Source organism: Rattus rattus, chromosome 8 (assembly GCF_011064425.1).
Source record: "Rattus rattus isolate New Zealand chromosome 8, Rrattus_CSIRO_v1, whole genome shotgun sequence".
NCBI lineage: Eukaryota > Metazoa > Chordata > Mammalia > Rodentia > Muridae > Rattus > Rattus rattus.
In genome coordinates this window covers 4,775,454-4,788,126 of record NC_046161.1, presented here as the reverse complement: position 1 = coordinate 4,788,126, position 12,673 = coordinate 4,775,454, and the positions used below count along the sequence as shown (strand labels likewise).

At 44.6% G+C, this 12,673-nt stretch overlaps 1 protein-coding gene across 1 annotated transcript in view; it reads right to left on the bottom strand.

Moving 5' to 3' along the window:
* Positions 1 to 7,693, bottom strand: part of Arhgap42 (Rho GTPase activating protein 42) — a 224,626-nt gene extending 216,933 nt beyond the window's left edge. Inside the window, exon 1 of the mRNA XM_032909333.1 lies at positions 7,473 to 7,693. Coding sequence (XP_032765224.1) covers positions 7,473 to 7,626 — 154 coding nt within the window. The 5' untranslated portion in view covers positions 7,627 to 7,693. The remainder of the gene's footprint in view (positions 1 to 7,472) is intronic.
* Positions 7,694 to 12,673: the final 4,980 nt, after the last annotated feature.

Genomic DNA, 12,673 nt, shown 5'->3' with positions numbered 1-12,673 from the left:
GCAGGCTCACGGAAAGGCAAAAACTGGCAGAGTCCTGAGCTGAACCTGCCAGGTGGCAGGTGGAGAAGTGGGATACGGCACCTGCCTGGAAGCTGAAATGGCAGAATTAAAGCAGCAGAGACGGCTGGCACTGGAGTCAGAGCTCTGCCAAGAAAGAAGACTCATGAAAGAAATTCAAAAGTATGCAAACTCACATCCTTTCTCCCTTTCTCCTCTGTCTACCAAACGCATGTCAGTGTTGCATAAATGCAACAATAAATTGTCTACTCAATGCAGTGTAATATTTCAGTTTTTAAATCTCCTATTTCTGCTTAGGAATCTAGGGAAAAGGAGCCATTTTCCATATTAATACATAAAACTCTAATAAACGTATACCTGTCACCAAAACAATATTAAATGTAAATTCTGTTTTTTTTTCTCTTGCATAGCCCTAAACATCACCTTAAACCAGTTAGGGCTGACATCTGTGAAACCATGAGGATTGGAAGGATGTTTCTGAAGCAACGTTTCAGTCACTGAGTTTAGTGGTTCCAGAATTTTCTGCGCTCTCTGAACGTCCTCATCCTAGTGACTGAGGCCCTGCATGCCGCAGTTACTGCAAAAGGGGTCCTCCCCCTACACAACAGAACGCCCCAGTGACCACTGGCTAATTTCACCATTGAAATTAGCACAATTACCTTCCAGAGGAACAAGTCCCTGAAATGACCTTCAAGCTCCACAGTCTGAATCTAGCTCCTAACATTAATTACAGCTGGTTTGGAAGGTGTCCGCTCACTTACATGGAGCGCTGAGGACAATAAGGAGCAAATGAAAGGCTTCGGTAATTCCACATTCACACTTTCGATGGGGCTGCTCAGTCCAGCAAGTGAAACCACCTCTGTGGAATTTACAGCACTAAAGCAGTGCTCTAGGCAGCCAAGGACAGCCCAAGACAAGTTCAAACACCAGAACAGCCCAAGGTCACGCTTCTGAGTCTGAAAATGACAGTGTAAGCAGGAGGGACCCAGGGAAGGTCTCTCAAGCACTGTAAAGGTTTCCTTTCCTCTTTTACTTAATTTTTTCCTTACACCACAAAACCTCTGACTGCAAAGCAGGCCCCGAGTATACCAAGGAGACTTAGCTTAGTGTCTGTACTTGTACAGAACGAGGCTGAGTTTGTGAAGCAAATGGGAGATGGGTGCATCCTCTTTCCTACCACAGTTTCTTTTTGTTAGTATTGTTTTCGAAGACTCTCAGATAGCCCAGGCTGGCCTCCAACTTGCTGCATAGCCAAATTATCAAATGAATCCATGACATCTTTCCTCATCCTCCTGCCTGCACCGAGCAAGCACTAGGATGGCAGGTCCAAGCCAGAGTACCAGCTTCCTTCCTAGAAAACTCAGGGTGGTCACTGACACTGGGTTTTCTTTTGACCTTTAACACCTACCTCCTAACATACCACAAATACACGAGTAGCTGTGAGCTTCACACTCAGGTCTGACTGTGTTGATACATACCTACAGGGAACTGTGCTAGCCTATGCTAGTTATCTCCCTCCAGAGGCATATTCTGTGCCCCATTGCAGCACTGGAATAAGTGTTATGCATCTTCTTGGGGTGTGTCCATTGAATGACAGAACGTGAGGGAAAGTTCTCAACAAGGCATCAATGCTGACAGAGTTCCCATTGGCAAAAGCAGTGAAACACTGAAACACCACCGGATGCTATCAACAGTCTCTGAGAGGAAAATCAGCTTCAGCAAAAGAACATCATTGGCGCAGTTAACTGGAGCTGACAAGTTTTGTGTTGGTTTTTCAGTATTGCATACATTAAAATTGTAAACTGACCGACTTTTAAAATAGTAGGAACGTAACACACAGAAATGGTTTCATGCTTACACAGTGCCTTAATTTGCATTGCTGGGATTAACAACAGGAGCAAAGGTAACTTGGGAAGGAAAAGATTTATTCTGTTTATACTTCCAGGTCACATTTTGTCATTGAGGAAAATGAGGGCAGGAACTAAGGAGCAACACTGTTTACTGACTCCATCTCATCTCAGTCGGCTACCTTTCTTGCAGTTCTAAGGGATGATCTTGTCCCCCAGGGGCTGGGTCCTCTCATATTAATTAGCCAATCAAGAACAAGGTGGACAGACATTCTCACAGGCCACTCCTAGGAAGACAAGCCGCTGTCAACTGAGGTTCCCTCTCCCCAGGTCTTGTCAAGTTAGCAATGAAGATTAGTCATGACGCATGCATTTAACAACCATAGCAAATAATAGAATATACATGAAGACTCTGTCAAGGCTCTTCCTTTCCAAAGAACCCTAAACACACAGATTTGAGAAACTCTTAACAGCAAACAAAATGGCTAGCCAATTCCAGCATAAGCTACTGAGAGGAAAGTCAGGATAGAGGAGGGCTGTCCCCCATGCTGCACGGCAGGCTGGACTGAAGAATGCTCATTCTACCACGGCCTATCATCTTATTTTAGTACCCACAAGGTACGGTTCCAAGACCCCGGAGCCACTGAAATCTAAGAGCATCACCTGTGTCAAGGACCATAGCATCTACATAGAACCATATACATCCCATCCACATTGTACCTCATGACCGGACCACTTACCATCCCTAAGGCAACGTAAATACCTGTTGCACAATACTGGCTTGGGAAAACGACTGTGGTGGTTGAATGAGAAAGTTCTTCCGTAGGCTCATGGAAGTTCCCAGTTATTAGAACTATCTGGGAAGAATTGGGAGGGGTGGCCTTGTTGGAAGAGGTATGTAACTAAGAGTGGGCTTTGAGGTTTCAACAGCCAATGCTGCTAGGCTCAGTGTCAGTCTCTGTCTCTCTGTCTCTCTGTGTCTCTTTGTCTCTCTCTCTCTCCCTCTGACTCTTTTTCTCTCTTTCTCCATGTCTCTTTTTCTTTCTTTCTGTCTCTGTCTCTTTCTGTCTCTATCTCTGTCTCTCTCTCTCTCTCTCTCCCTCCCTCCCTCCCTCTCTGTACATCTGGCTGATACCTGAAGATCAGGATTCAAAATTCTCAAATACTGCTCCAGCATCATGCCGTGGTCCTTCCCGCTATAGACTAAAGCCTCTGAAATTGAAAGAAAGCCTCCAATGAGATGCTTCCCCTTCTAAGAGTTGCCTTGGTCATGGTGTCTCTTCACAGCAGTAGAACAGAAAGTAAGGAAATGATGAAGAGAAAGTCTATATACAGAGTGAGATCTTTCCCTCTTGCCTAGTTTTTCTTTATTGTATAAACAGCGAAGAACATTATCAAATATCACTTCATACATATAGAAGGCTATATGTATTTGGATTATTAGTCGATTGATTTTAGTTGACAAAAACTGGGTTGAGGAGATAGCTTGCTCAGTAACGTGCTTACCATGTAAACATGAAGGCCAGAGCTCTGGTCCTAGAACCCTCATTAAAACAAGCAAGCAAACAAACAAACAAAACCCTGGGTGTGATCATATGATTGTCCAATTACAACACTGGGTAGACAGAAACAGAGATACCTGGGGCTTCACGGCCAGCCAGCCTAGTCTAGTTGAGGGTAAATTCCAGGAGGGGGAGACCCTGACTCTGAAAACATGGTGGAAAACAGAAAAGAAATGACAGCCTAGGAGTTCCCTCTGATCTATACCTGTGTGCAGTCATACAGACACACAAATAAAATTGACAAAAACTGTATACACTTATGGCACACAAATTACATTCTAGCACATGCATGTGCCCCAGAATGGCTATAAGGAATGTGCGCATCATGCATACATCTCTCTCCTTTACAGTAGAACAGTTGAAATTCCAGTTATTTTCAATCCCATATTCTCCTTCAGCCGCCCACTTCAAGAACAAAAGCTCATTTTTGTTCTCTCTCAAGGATTCTTTAAACTAAAAGTATAGACAAAAAATAGTACACAGGAAAGAATATAAGAGGATAATTCTGAAATATTCCAGCACATATTATCCTTTAAAAGAAAAAAAACCAAATAAGTGATTTTATGATTGTTTAAGACTAAAACCTAATAAAAGAATAAAGTTCATATTATGTACTATTTGATCAGGGTGGAGACTTCAAACAGAACTTGAGTCGCTATTACCAAGAACATTATTAAATATCACTTATAGATATAAGGTACAGGACAAAATAAACAAGCATAGCAATGAGGTTTGTAGCTCCTTGCCAGCTGGCATATCTGGGATTCGAACTGAAGTCAACCTCAATATGCTAAACCATTATTCTTTCCCTCAGAGTGGGCAAAAAATGCAATGTAATAACTCTGGCATCTTGTACACATTTAAAATATGATCACATGAGCCTATCAAACAAATAATCCTGGAAACTGAAGTCGAGAAGATCCATTGAGCTGAGGCATTCGAAACTATTCTGGTTCTGGGAAACATATTGAGACTTCCTCTCAGGGGAGAGAGAGAGAGAAAGAGAGTGGGGGGGACGGCGGAACTGGCTACTCTTCCAGAGGACCTGAGTTTGATTCCCACCACCCCACATGGTGACTCACAACTGTCTATAACTTCTGTCCCAGAGGACTTGACACCTTTTTCTGACCTCTGAAGGCATTGAATACATAAGGTTCATACATATATGGGGGCAAACACTCATACACATAAAATACAATTTAAAACTCAGTATGGTAGTACAATACTGTGATCCCAGAACTCAGGAAGTTGTAGCAGCTAGATTTTTAAGACCAAAGCCTGTCTGAGCTACATAGTGACACATTGTCTCAAAGTACAAGAAACAACATCGACAACCACAAAAAGCCCACAGGATAAAGTTTCTAGTTGCATATATGAGCCATCTTCCATACAGACAACTAAAGAAACTTGGGTCAAGAAACGTGTAGTTTTATAGAAACAGTCATGTTGTACATATAAGCCAAAAGAAAGTATGCACAATTAATATAGTGTCATGAGCCAATAATCCCAGGACCAGAGGTAGAGACAGCAAAATAGAGAGCTCAGCACCAGCCTGAGCTACACAAGGCTCTGCAACAAACAAACAAATAAACAAACACAAGAATGCATGGAGGAAAAGCTACCATGTAATTAAGAATAGAAGCCAGGCACTGATATCATTTATTAAACAAGGTTATATTAGAAAATCACTAGAAAAACAAGTTTCATTAGAATCTCAAAATGGATCACAGGCGTAACTATTAAACTAGTTGAAGACCCCCTCGGATAGGTAGGAAAGAGTCGGAAGAGTGACTGGAGCATGGACCCTTCAAACAGGGTAGTCAGTCTCCTCCCAGCTTCAGAGGGAAGGCATCTCACAGCTGTAACCTGGCCTGGAGGAGCCTCCACAGGGAGAGTGTGCTGGTGAGCAAAAGGTAGTTCTCTACCGTGACCTCCAGGATCCTTTGCTTCCACATTTCATAGCTGATACTGGGGTGTGTGTGTGTGTGTGTGTGTGTGTGTGTGTGTGTGTGTGTGTGTATGCACGCCTGTGCACATGCTGGCTTGCCTATGATCAACTGCAGTGACTTGGGAGTTCCTTCTCTCCTTTTACCACAGGTTCCAGAGTGTGAGCTCAGGTGGTCAGGCTTACACAGCTAGCCCAGTTTACACAAGGAGCCAACTCACCAATCCTGGGAATTCTTTTAGTAACAAATAAAACATTTCTTCCACAATGAGAAGAGTAATAAGTGTGTGTTAGTTACAGCAATACACTGTCATCACAAAGCATTCTGGAAAGGTAACAGGTTGATACATTCAAGGGCAGAAGGCTGAATTCACGAGGCAGGGTCTCAGTGTGTCCAGCCTAGCTAGGGCCAGTCCACAGGCTGCGTTCATCCCAGAGTAACTGTGAATGCACAACAGCGTATTTTCAGATACCATGGCAAAAGGTTGAGCGTTCCTGGTATTCTCCAGGACTTGACAGGCTCGCCTTTCTTAGGTATGCATGACAGAACAGCCCAAGTGAGCGCTGAGAAACACATTCTCTTTATAAAGCAAACCTGAGGAGTCCCAGCAAAGTTTATAATAGCACCAGTGAAATAATATACTTGTCAGGAAGTATCTTCAATGTGCAAAACGCCAAATTCAGAGCACCTGACATCCCGACTGTGAATCAGCCCGCCTGGTACAACATCCCGGGAATGGTTTGGTGTCTGTGAGGAGGCATTTGCTCTCTAATGCTCAGTAAGATTTGTTCTGAGATCTCAACCAGGATTTCAACCAGATCAAGAGACTTCACTCTTGTGTAGAAAACAACTCAAAGAACTGCAAAGAAGCCACATTTTCACAAAGCACGGTAAAATAATCATTACCATAGTAGTCTCAAATCCCAATTAATTGACAACGGGTATCCCACCTGTACAATTACAGCACCCCGAGGACTGCCAGATCACCCAGAGGCCTCTCCAGCCACTGTAAGGGCCCTCACCAGAGGCCAAAGACAGGAAGCCTTCCCCAATTTCCATCTAAGACACAAACGGGGTCTGGGAGAGGGGATGATAAACTTTAGTGTGCAGTAAGTAACCGACTTGGTTCTCGGTATTAGAAAGCTTGAGTTGTATGAATCACACTAATCGAAAGAGGAAGTTCTAGAGGAGAAAGGAATATCCCGACAGAAGGAGTGTGGGAAAGGAGGCTGCATCTGATACTGACATCCATCCTGACTGAATTTAGACCTGAGTTGTCACTGACGACCAACACTGCACATGAAGCAGACCAAAATTTAACAGGAACAGAAAACCCTCAAAGGCTTTAAAATCCACGGGTACCCTACTGTGTCCAAACAGCTTACCAATGGCCAAAATGCAGACTCAACTCAATGAGGAGTCATTGTCGTATGAAATTACTTTTTCTAAAGTATTACTAAATTTTCACTTTAAAGTATTACTAAAGCTTCACTTTAACTCTCTACACTCCTATTTCCACTCCCCACAAGAGTTTTGCTTGCACTGATGTATTTTGTTGTTGTTGTTGTTGTTGTTGTTGTTGTTACTTGTTTGTTTTTCAAACAGAGTTTCACTCTGTTACCCTAGTTGGCGCGGTATGTCATTTGTAACTCAGGATAGCTTCGAAGTGCTAGCATTCCTCCTGACTCACCCTCCTCGGTGCAAAGATTACAGACATGCGTCAACCATGCCTGCCCGACTCTCTCCACGACATTTATACGAAAATCCAAACAATTTTTAAAAAACACCACCACTAACAACAACAACAAAAGCAATCAGGAACCGAATTTTAGCAACAATAAACAAAAGTGAAAGTCCCCAACAACTCCCCCCCCCCGACAAGTCTCCAAAGTTGACTCTCTGGCGGGGATCTTTTTCTTCCCGGAGTTGCCAGGGAAGTAAAACAGCACCACTAAGAGCAAACTTTGTTGGCCACCAGCAGGGGAGCCCTTCAGCTTTTGTCCCCAATCCATTCAAACAAAAGAAGCTCGGTCAGGAGCTTCCCAACCAGGGTCCCGCACCCCACGGGGTCTTGCACACTTGGGGGGTCCGTCACTCACTTCTCAGCGCCCCGATGAGCAGAGAGCCATCCTTCAGCAGTTCTTTGATGAACTTGTTGGTTCTCTCCAGCTCGATCTCGTGACACTGCAATCGCTCCCTGAAATCCGGACTGTCCAAATACGAATCGCTGAACTCCAGAGTGGGCAGCCCCATGGCCCAGGCGCGGTGGCCGCTAGCTGCGGCGGATGCGGGGGGACACTGAGAACGCCCGGGAGCGCCCGGGAGCGCTGGGGAGCGCTGGGGAGCGCGGAGGACCGGGCCCCGCGCGCCTGGCTCAGTGCAGCTGCCCGGCGGCCGGGCGGAGGCTCCGGGCGCTGTCACCCGGGCACATCGTCGCTCGCTCGCACCGTTGGGGTGGCGAGACTGCGGGTTGCACCGCAGAGTACAGCTTCCTGGCAGCGCCACTCGCTGGCCGTGGGGACAGTGGCGCGCACTTAGCCGGCGGCGCCCCGCGGCGACTCGGGCCCGCAGGGAAACCCGCCCCCTGTGCCGAGCGCACGCGGGCCGGGCTGCAGCTCCGGGGCCGACCTCCTCCACCCTCCCCGCCCCTCGCTGTCCCCGCCCGGTCCCCGCCCGGTCCCTGCTGTACGCAGTTCGCTCCCTTTACTGTTCTTCAAGCTCACCCGATTCCTACCCGTCCCCCTCCGGTCACTGTGAACGTCAGGCCCTGCGCCCCAAACCATCTTCCCAAACCAGCCCCCAGTGTCTTTCTCAGACACACTCGAAAGAGTCCCACGTTAACTCAGGCTAAAGTCTGTAACCTCAAGCCTGCGGAACGTACCACTTTCCAGCCCGGTTCAATTTTCACTTCAGGGTCCTGCCCAATAGTCTCATGTAGAAAGGGTGTCCTGCCTGTCTCCCAGCCCGGCTTCTTTGAACCACCAAGGAGGTGTGTTGGGTGTTTCCCCGGTCGTCAGAAGGGGGAATTGGTTTTATTAATTAACTTATTTCACATATTTTATACGCCTGTTTTAGTGTCTCAAATTGCCACCTGGGTGGTTGGGCCTACAAGTCCAGAGATTTTCAACGACTTGACCAAGCATTTCAAAGGAATCATTAATTCCTTTGGTGGTGGTGGTAGGTAATACCTCCACTCAACTGGCTGAAGCAGGAGAATTGCCAAGAGTTCAAGACCAACATGGACTACACAGAGAAATGCTGTCTCTGGGGTAGAAGTACGAATTCCTGCAAAGAGGCCATTAATTACCCCTGAAGCAGAGGTTCACCTAATAAATGTGCGTTCTCTTGAAACCCTGGCAGCAAGAGAGTCTACTATTCTATCCCATCCTGCACGCATCTGTAGGATTTCTGAGAACTCCGTTCCTTTTCTTAAGGATCTGTTTTTCATTTCTACATTTCCACTGCTTTGTGTATTTGAACCATCTGTTTAAAAAAAGAAAGAAAGAAAGAAGGAAAAAAGAAACTCGTACAAATCATGGGAAAATCCATGCACGTGCTTTACATTTTTTTCCCAATTAAATTTCAGAAACTTCTAGGTTCATTTTTTTTTCAGGCATACAATAACATTAAAAATAGCATGTAAACTTTAAAACAGACAAAATCATGTAAACAATGTTTGATGGTTTGTTTCAAATTCTTCTTTTAAAAGCTAACACCCATATTTCAGTATTAGTCTGCACACATTAGAAAAATGTGTGAGCACAATTATATACATTTTATTTTTTTTTATTATATTTATTTCTAGGGATGGGGAACACAGTGAAGGGACACTTTACTGGAAGGATTCCTTCTACAATGTAGATACCAGGGATTGAACTCTGATTCTCAGGCCTGGCAGCAATCGCCTTTGCCAGCTGAGCCATCTTGCCAGCCCTAGTCATAGTTATTTTAATTTCCGAGTCAATTTCATAGATGCGTCTCTCGGAAGTACAGGGGAAGGTGATAATACTGTTTATGAACTATGAAGGGGCTGTAGTAAGTTGTCTTTTAGGTACTGCGATTTAACTATTTGCCACACAAATTGAGGGATAGAAAGCCAGTAAGACCTAACAAATGATTTCCTCGCAACTTTTGCACGTTGTTGCTGTTCTAAGCACCTAAATGCCGTGGTCTGGTTTGAAACATTATAAAACAGGAAAATAGATTCTGTCTCATAACTTCAAGGCCTTATAACTAATTCCGTGGAAAGTGAATGACACTCTTTGATAAGCAGCATTTAGTCGTTGGTGTGTGAGTCATACAGGCAGCTGTAGTCTAGATTCTAAGACCTGGGTTGTTATTCCTCAGGCAGAGAGGTAAGTGCAAGTTTTAGGCTGGCTGTCTACACCACTGAGATCCAGATAAAATGGTTTATATGAGACCAGGACGATAGAACAATTGAAGCATCCTGCTTGACCCTGAGAGATTCTGAGCAAGAGAATGACTGAGTATATTCCCTGCAACAGGGGTAGAGATGGTGGAGCTTGGCAGGGTGCCTAGCAAACTGAACACTTGCCCTGGAGTCCATCTCAGCACTGCTCTGGAACTGGGACTGTGTGCCTCCCCTTCAGTGAATAGGGTCTAACTACAGCGTGTTAGGAATGGACACTGCCTATGGTGACTCAGTCTGTGATTCATGCTTTAATCGTGCCTCTTAGTCCAGCCTTCTCTCATGCCACATTAACCCAGCTATCTGAGACATTAGAAATGGTTCAGCTTTGAGAAGTGCAGAAGTGTAGATCGCTCCTGAGAGACACAGCCAGAATACAGCAAATACAGAGGCGAATGTCAGCAGCAAACCTCTGAACTGAGAATAGGACCCCCGTTGAAGGAATCAGAGAAAGAACTGGAAGAGCTTGAAGGGTCTTATATGTACAACAATGCCAAAGCCACCAAGGCTTCCGGGACTAAGCCAAACTATACATGATTTGGACTCTGATAGGTAACAATATCTAGTTGAACCCTGGGTCTGTTTGAACTAGACATTATTAGTCTCACCCCATACAAGGGAGGGGGAGGGGATATTTGCCAGGAAACCGGGAAAGGAATAACACCTCCAGGGAAATGTATATAAGAAATATTCAAGTTAATAAAAAAAATAAAAAAAAAAAAAAAAAAAAGAAAGATGATTCAATAAAAAAAAAAAATGGTTCAGCTTTGAAACAGATTTACTGACATTTTTGAACTTCTGTTTGTGCATTATTAGTCTCCAACAAGAGCAAATGAGTTAGATTCCATGCAAAAGACAGGCTACGAAAGGTTAGCTCTCCAAATCGGCAAGTATAAAGTCTCATCTGAAATTTCACTGCACCGAAATGGAGCCTTTCCGCTTGTGCAGTACGTGGCATTGCTGACTGCACAGATATTATTGGCTGAACACACCCCCTGGCACTGGCCTGGATATTGGCACAGTGAAATGTCTCTACTGTTTTCTTCATAGATCGGTGAGGAGAGGAGCTGTGTGCTTCCTTTCAAGAATGAGTAGGTAATGGGGGTGGGAAGCAGACACAGTGTTGTGAATCTTCCCCAAACCTTTGCCATGTCCCAGGTAGATGCCTCCAGGAGTGTTTCTGGGAAGGTATTGTTTTGTGGTTGCTGACAACAGACCTTTCTTTGAGATTAACTTTTATTTCTTAAATATGTATACGAATGCATATATGTGTGCACGTGTTTGCACATGCCATGGGTACAGGTGTCCTTGTCAACCAGAAGAGGTTGATGAGTCCCCAGCAAGTGAAGTCGTTCCTCTGTGAGCTGACAACCAAACTCAGATCCCCTGCAAGAGCCGCCTGCGTCCTTAACCACTGAGCCGTCTCTTTGTCCCCCTGAGAACACACCTATGCCTGTAAGAGCAAATCTCCTCAGACTACAGTGACACTTGGGGAAGATAAATGGCTAAGCTATGACCAACTGTAGACTTTTTGGCCTTTCCTGAAGGAGAGAGTATAGGACACTGTCCCTGTTGACATCTCCAGCTAGGCATTGCCTGGTCTCAAAGGAATTCCCTGAGAGGAAGTTTCACAGCATTCTGCTTCTTTCTTATACCAGGTCTATGACTTCCAACATGGAAATAAAAAACAAAACAAACACACACACACACACACACAGACACACACACACACACACACACACACACACACAAGCTCCAGGCATGAGGGCACATGCCTCTAATCCCAGCAGTCTGGAGGCAGTATCAAGCAGTCTCTGAAAATTCAGGACAGGGTGACATAGACCACATCTCAAAAAAAACAAACAAAAAGGAATAGTAACATTTTAAAGGCATGATTCTTTTCTAAAAATCAATCACTGTAGTTAAATATATGTAAATTTTACTATTCTTACCATGCTGGTCACTAAATATAGCCCCACCTCACAGCCTGGCAGGACCTGCTCTGTTTTTCTGTCCCACCCTGTGTGACTTCAGCAGCCTGGGCTCCTCGGATGAGGGGAGCACACTTGGCCTTTTTGTGTCTACTTAATATTGCTTATATCAGTCATTGCCACCGGAGGCAAAGAAGACATGTTTTAAAGTCATCTCTATCAACAGGCAGTTTCTTAAAGATATTTTTATCACAGTGATTAATATTTATTCACCAACAAATATTATTCAGGGAGATGTCCTTACCATGGCCTGTGTGGAGGTCAGAGGACAGTCCTCAGGGCTTAGTTGCGTCCTTCTACTGGTTGGGTTCCAGGAATAGAATTCAGGTCATTAGGCATTTCAGTACATGCCGTTCAGTACTGAGCCACTGTGCAAGCCCTTACATTCAGTTTTGAAGCAATTAAGTCTCTAATATACTCTTCTACCAGCAGGACAAAAAGATTAGGATTAGGCTCTGATGTGTCAAGGATTTCTAATTATGTTTATTTACAGAACTGAAGAGGTGTCGAGGCAGGTAAGAGCACACGCTGCTCTTCCAGAGGACAGGAGTGTGATTTCCAGGAGCCTTGTTAGGTGGGCTCACAACCACAAGTGATTCCTGCTCCAGGGGATTTGATGCTCTCTTCTGGGCTCTGTGAGCACAAGTGCATGCATGCAGAAGCTCGAGTACAAACACACACACACACACACACACACACACACACACACACACACCACACCACACCACACGAAAATAAAATAAATCATTAAAAATGTTGCTATCACGATTTTACTCCACAATATTCTATCCCCACCTTTTATCATCAGACTGGTTGATATGTGACATCACCACGTGACTGAATTACAGAATCTTCTGTGGCTATAAAAGTGTTCTCACAA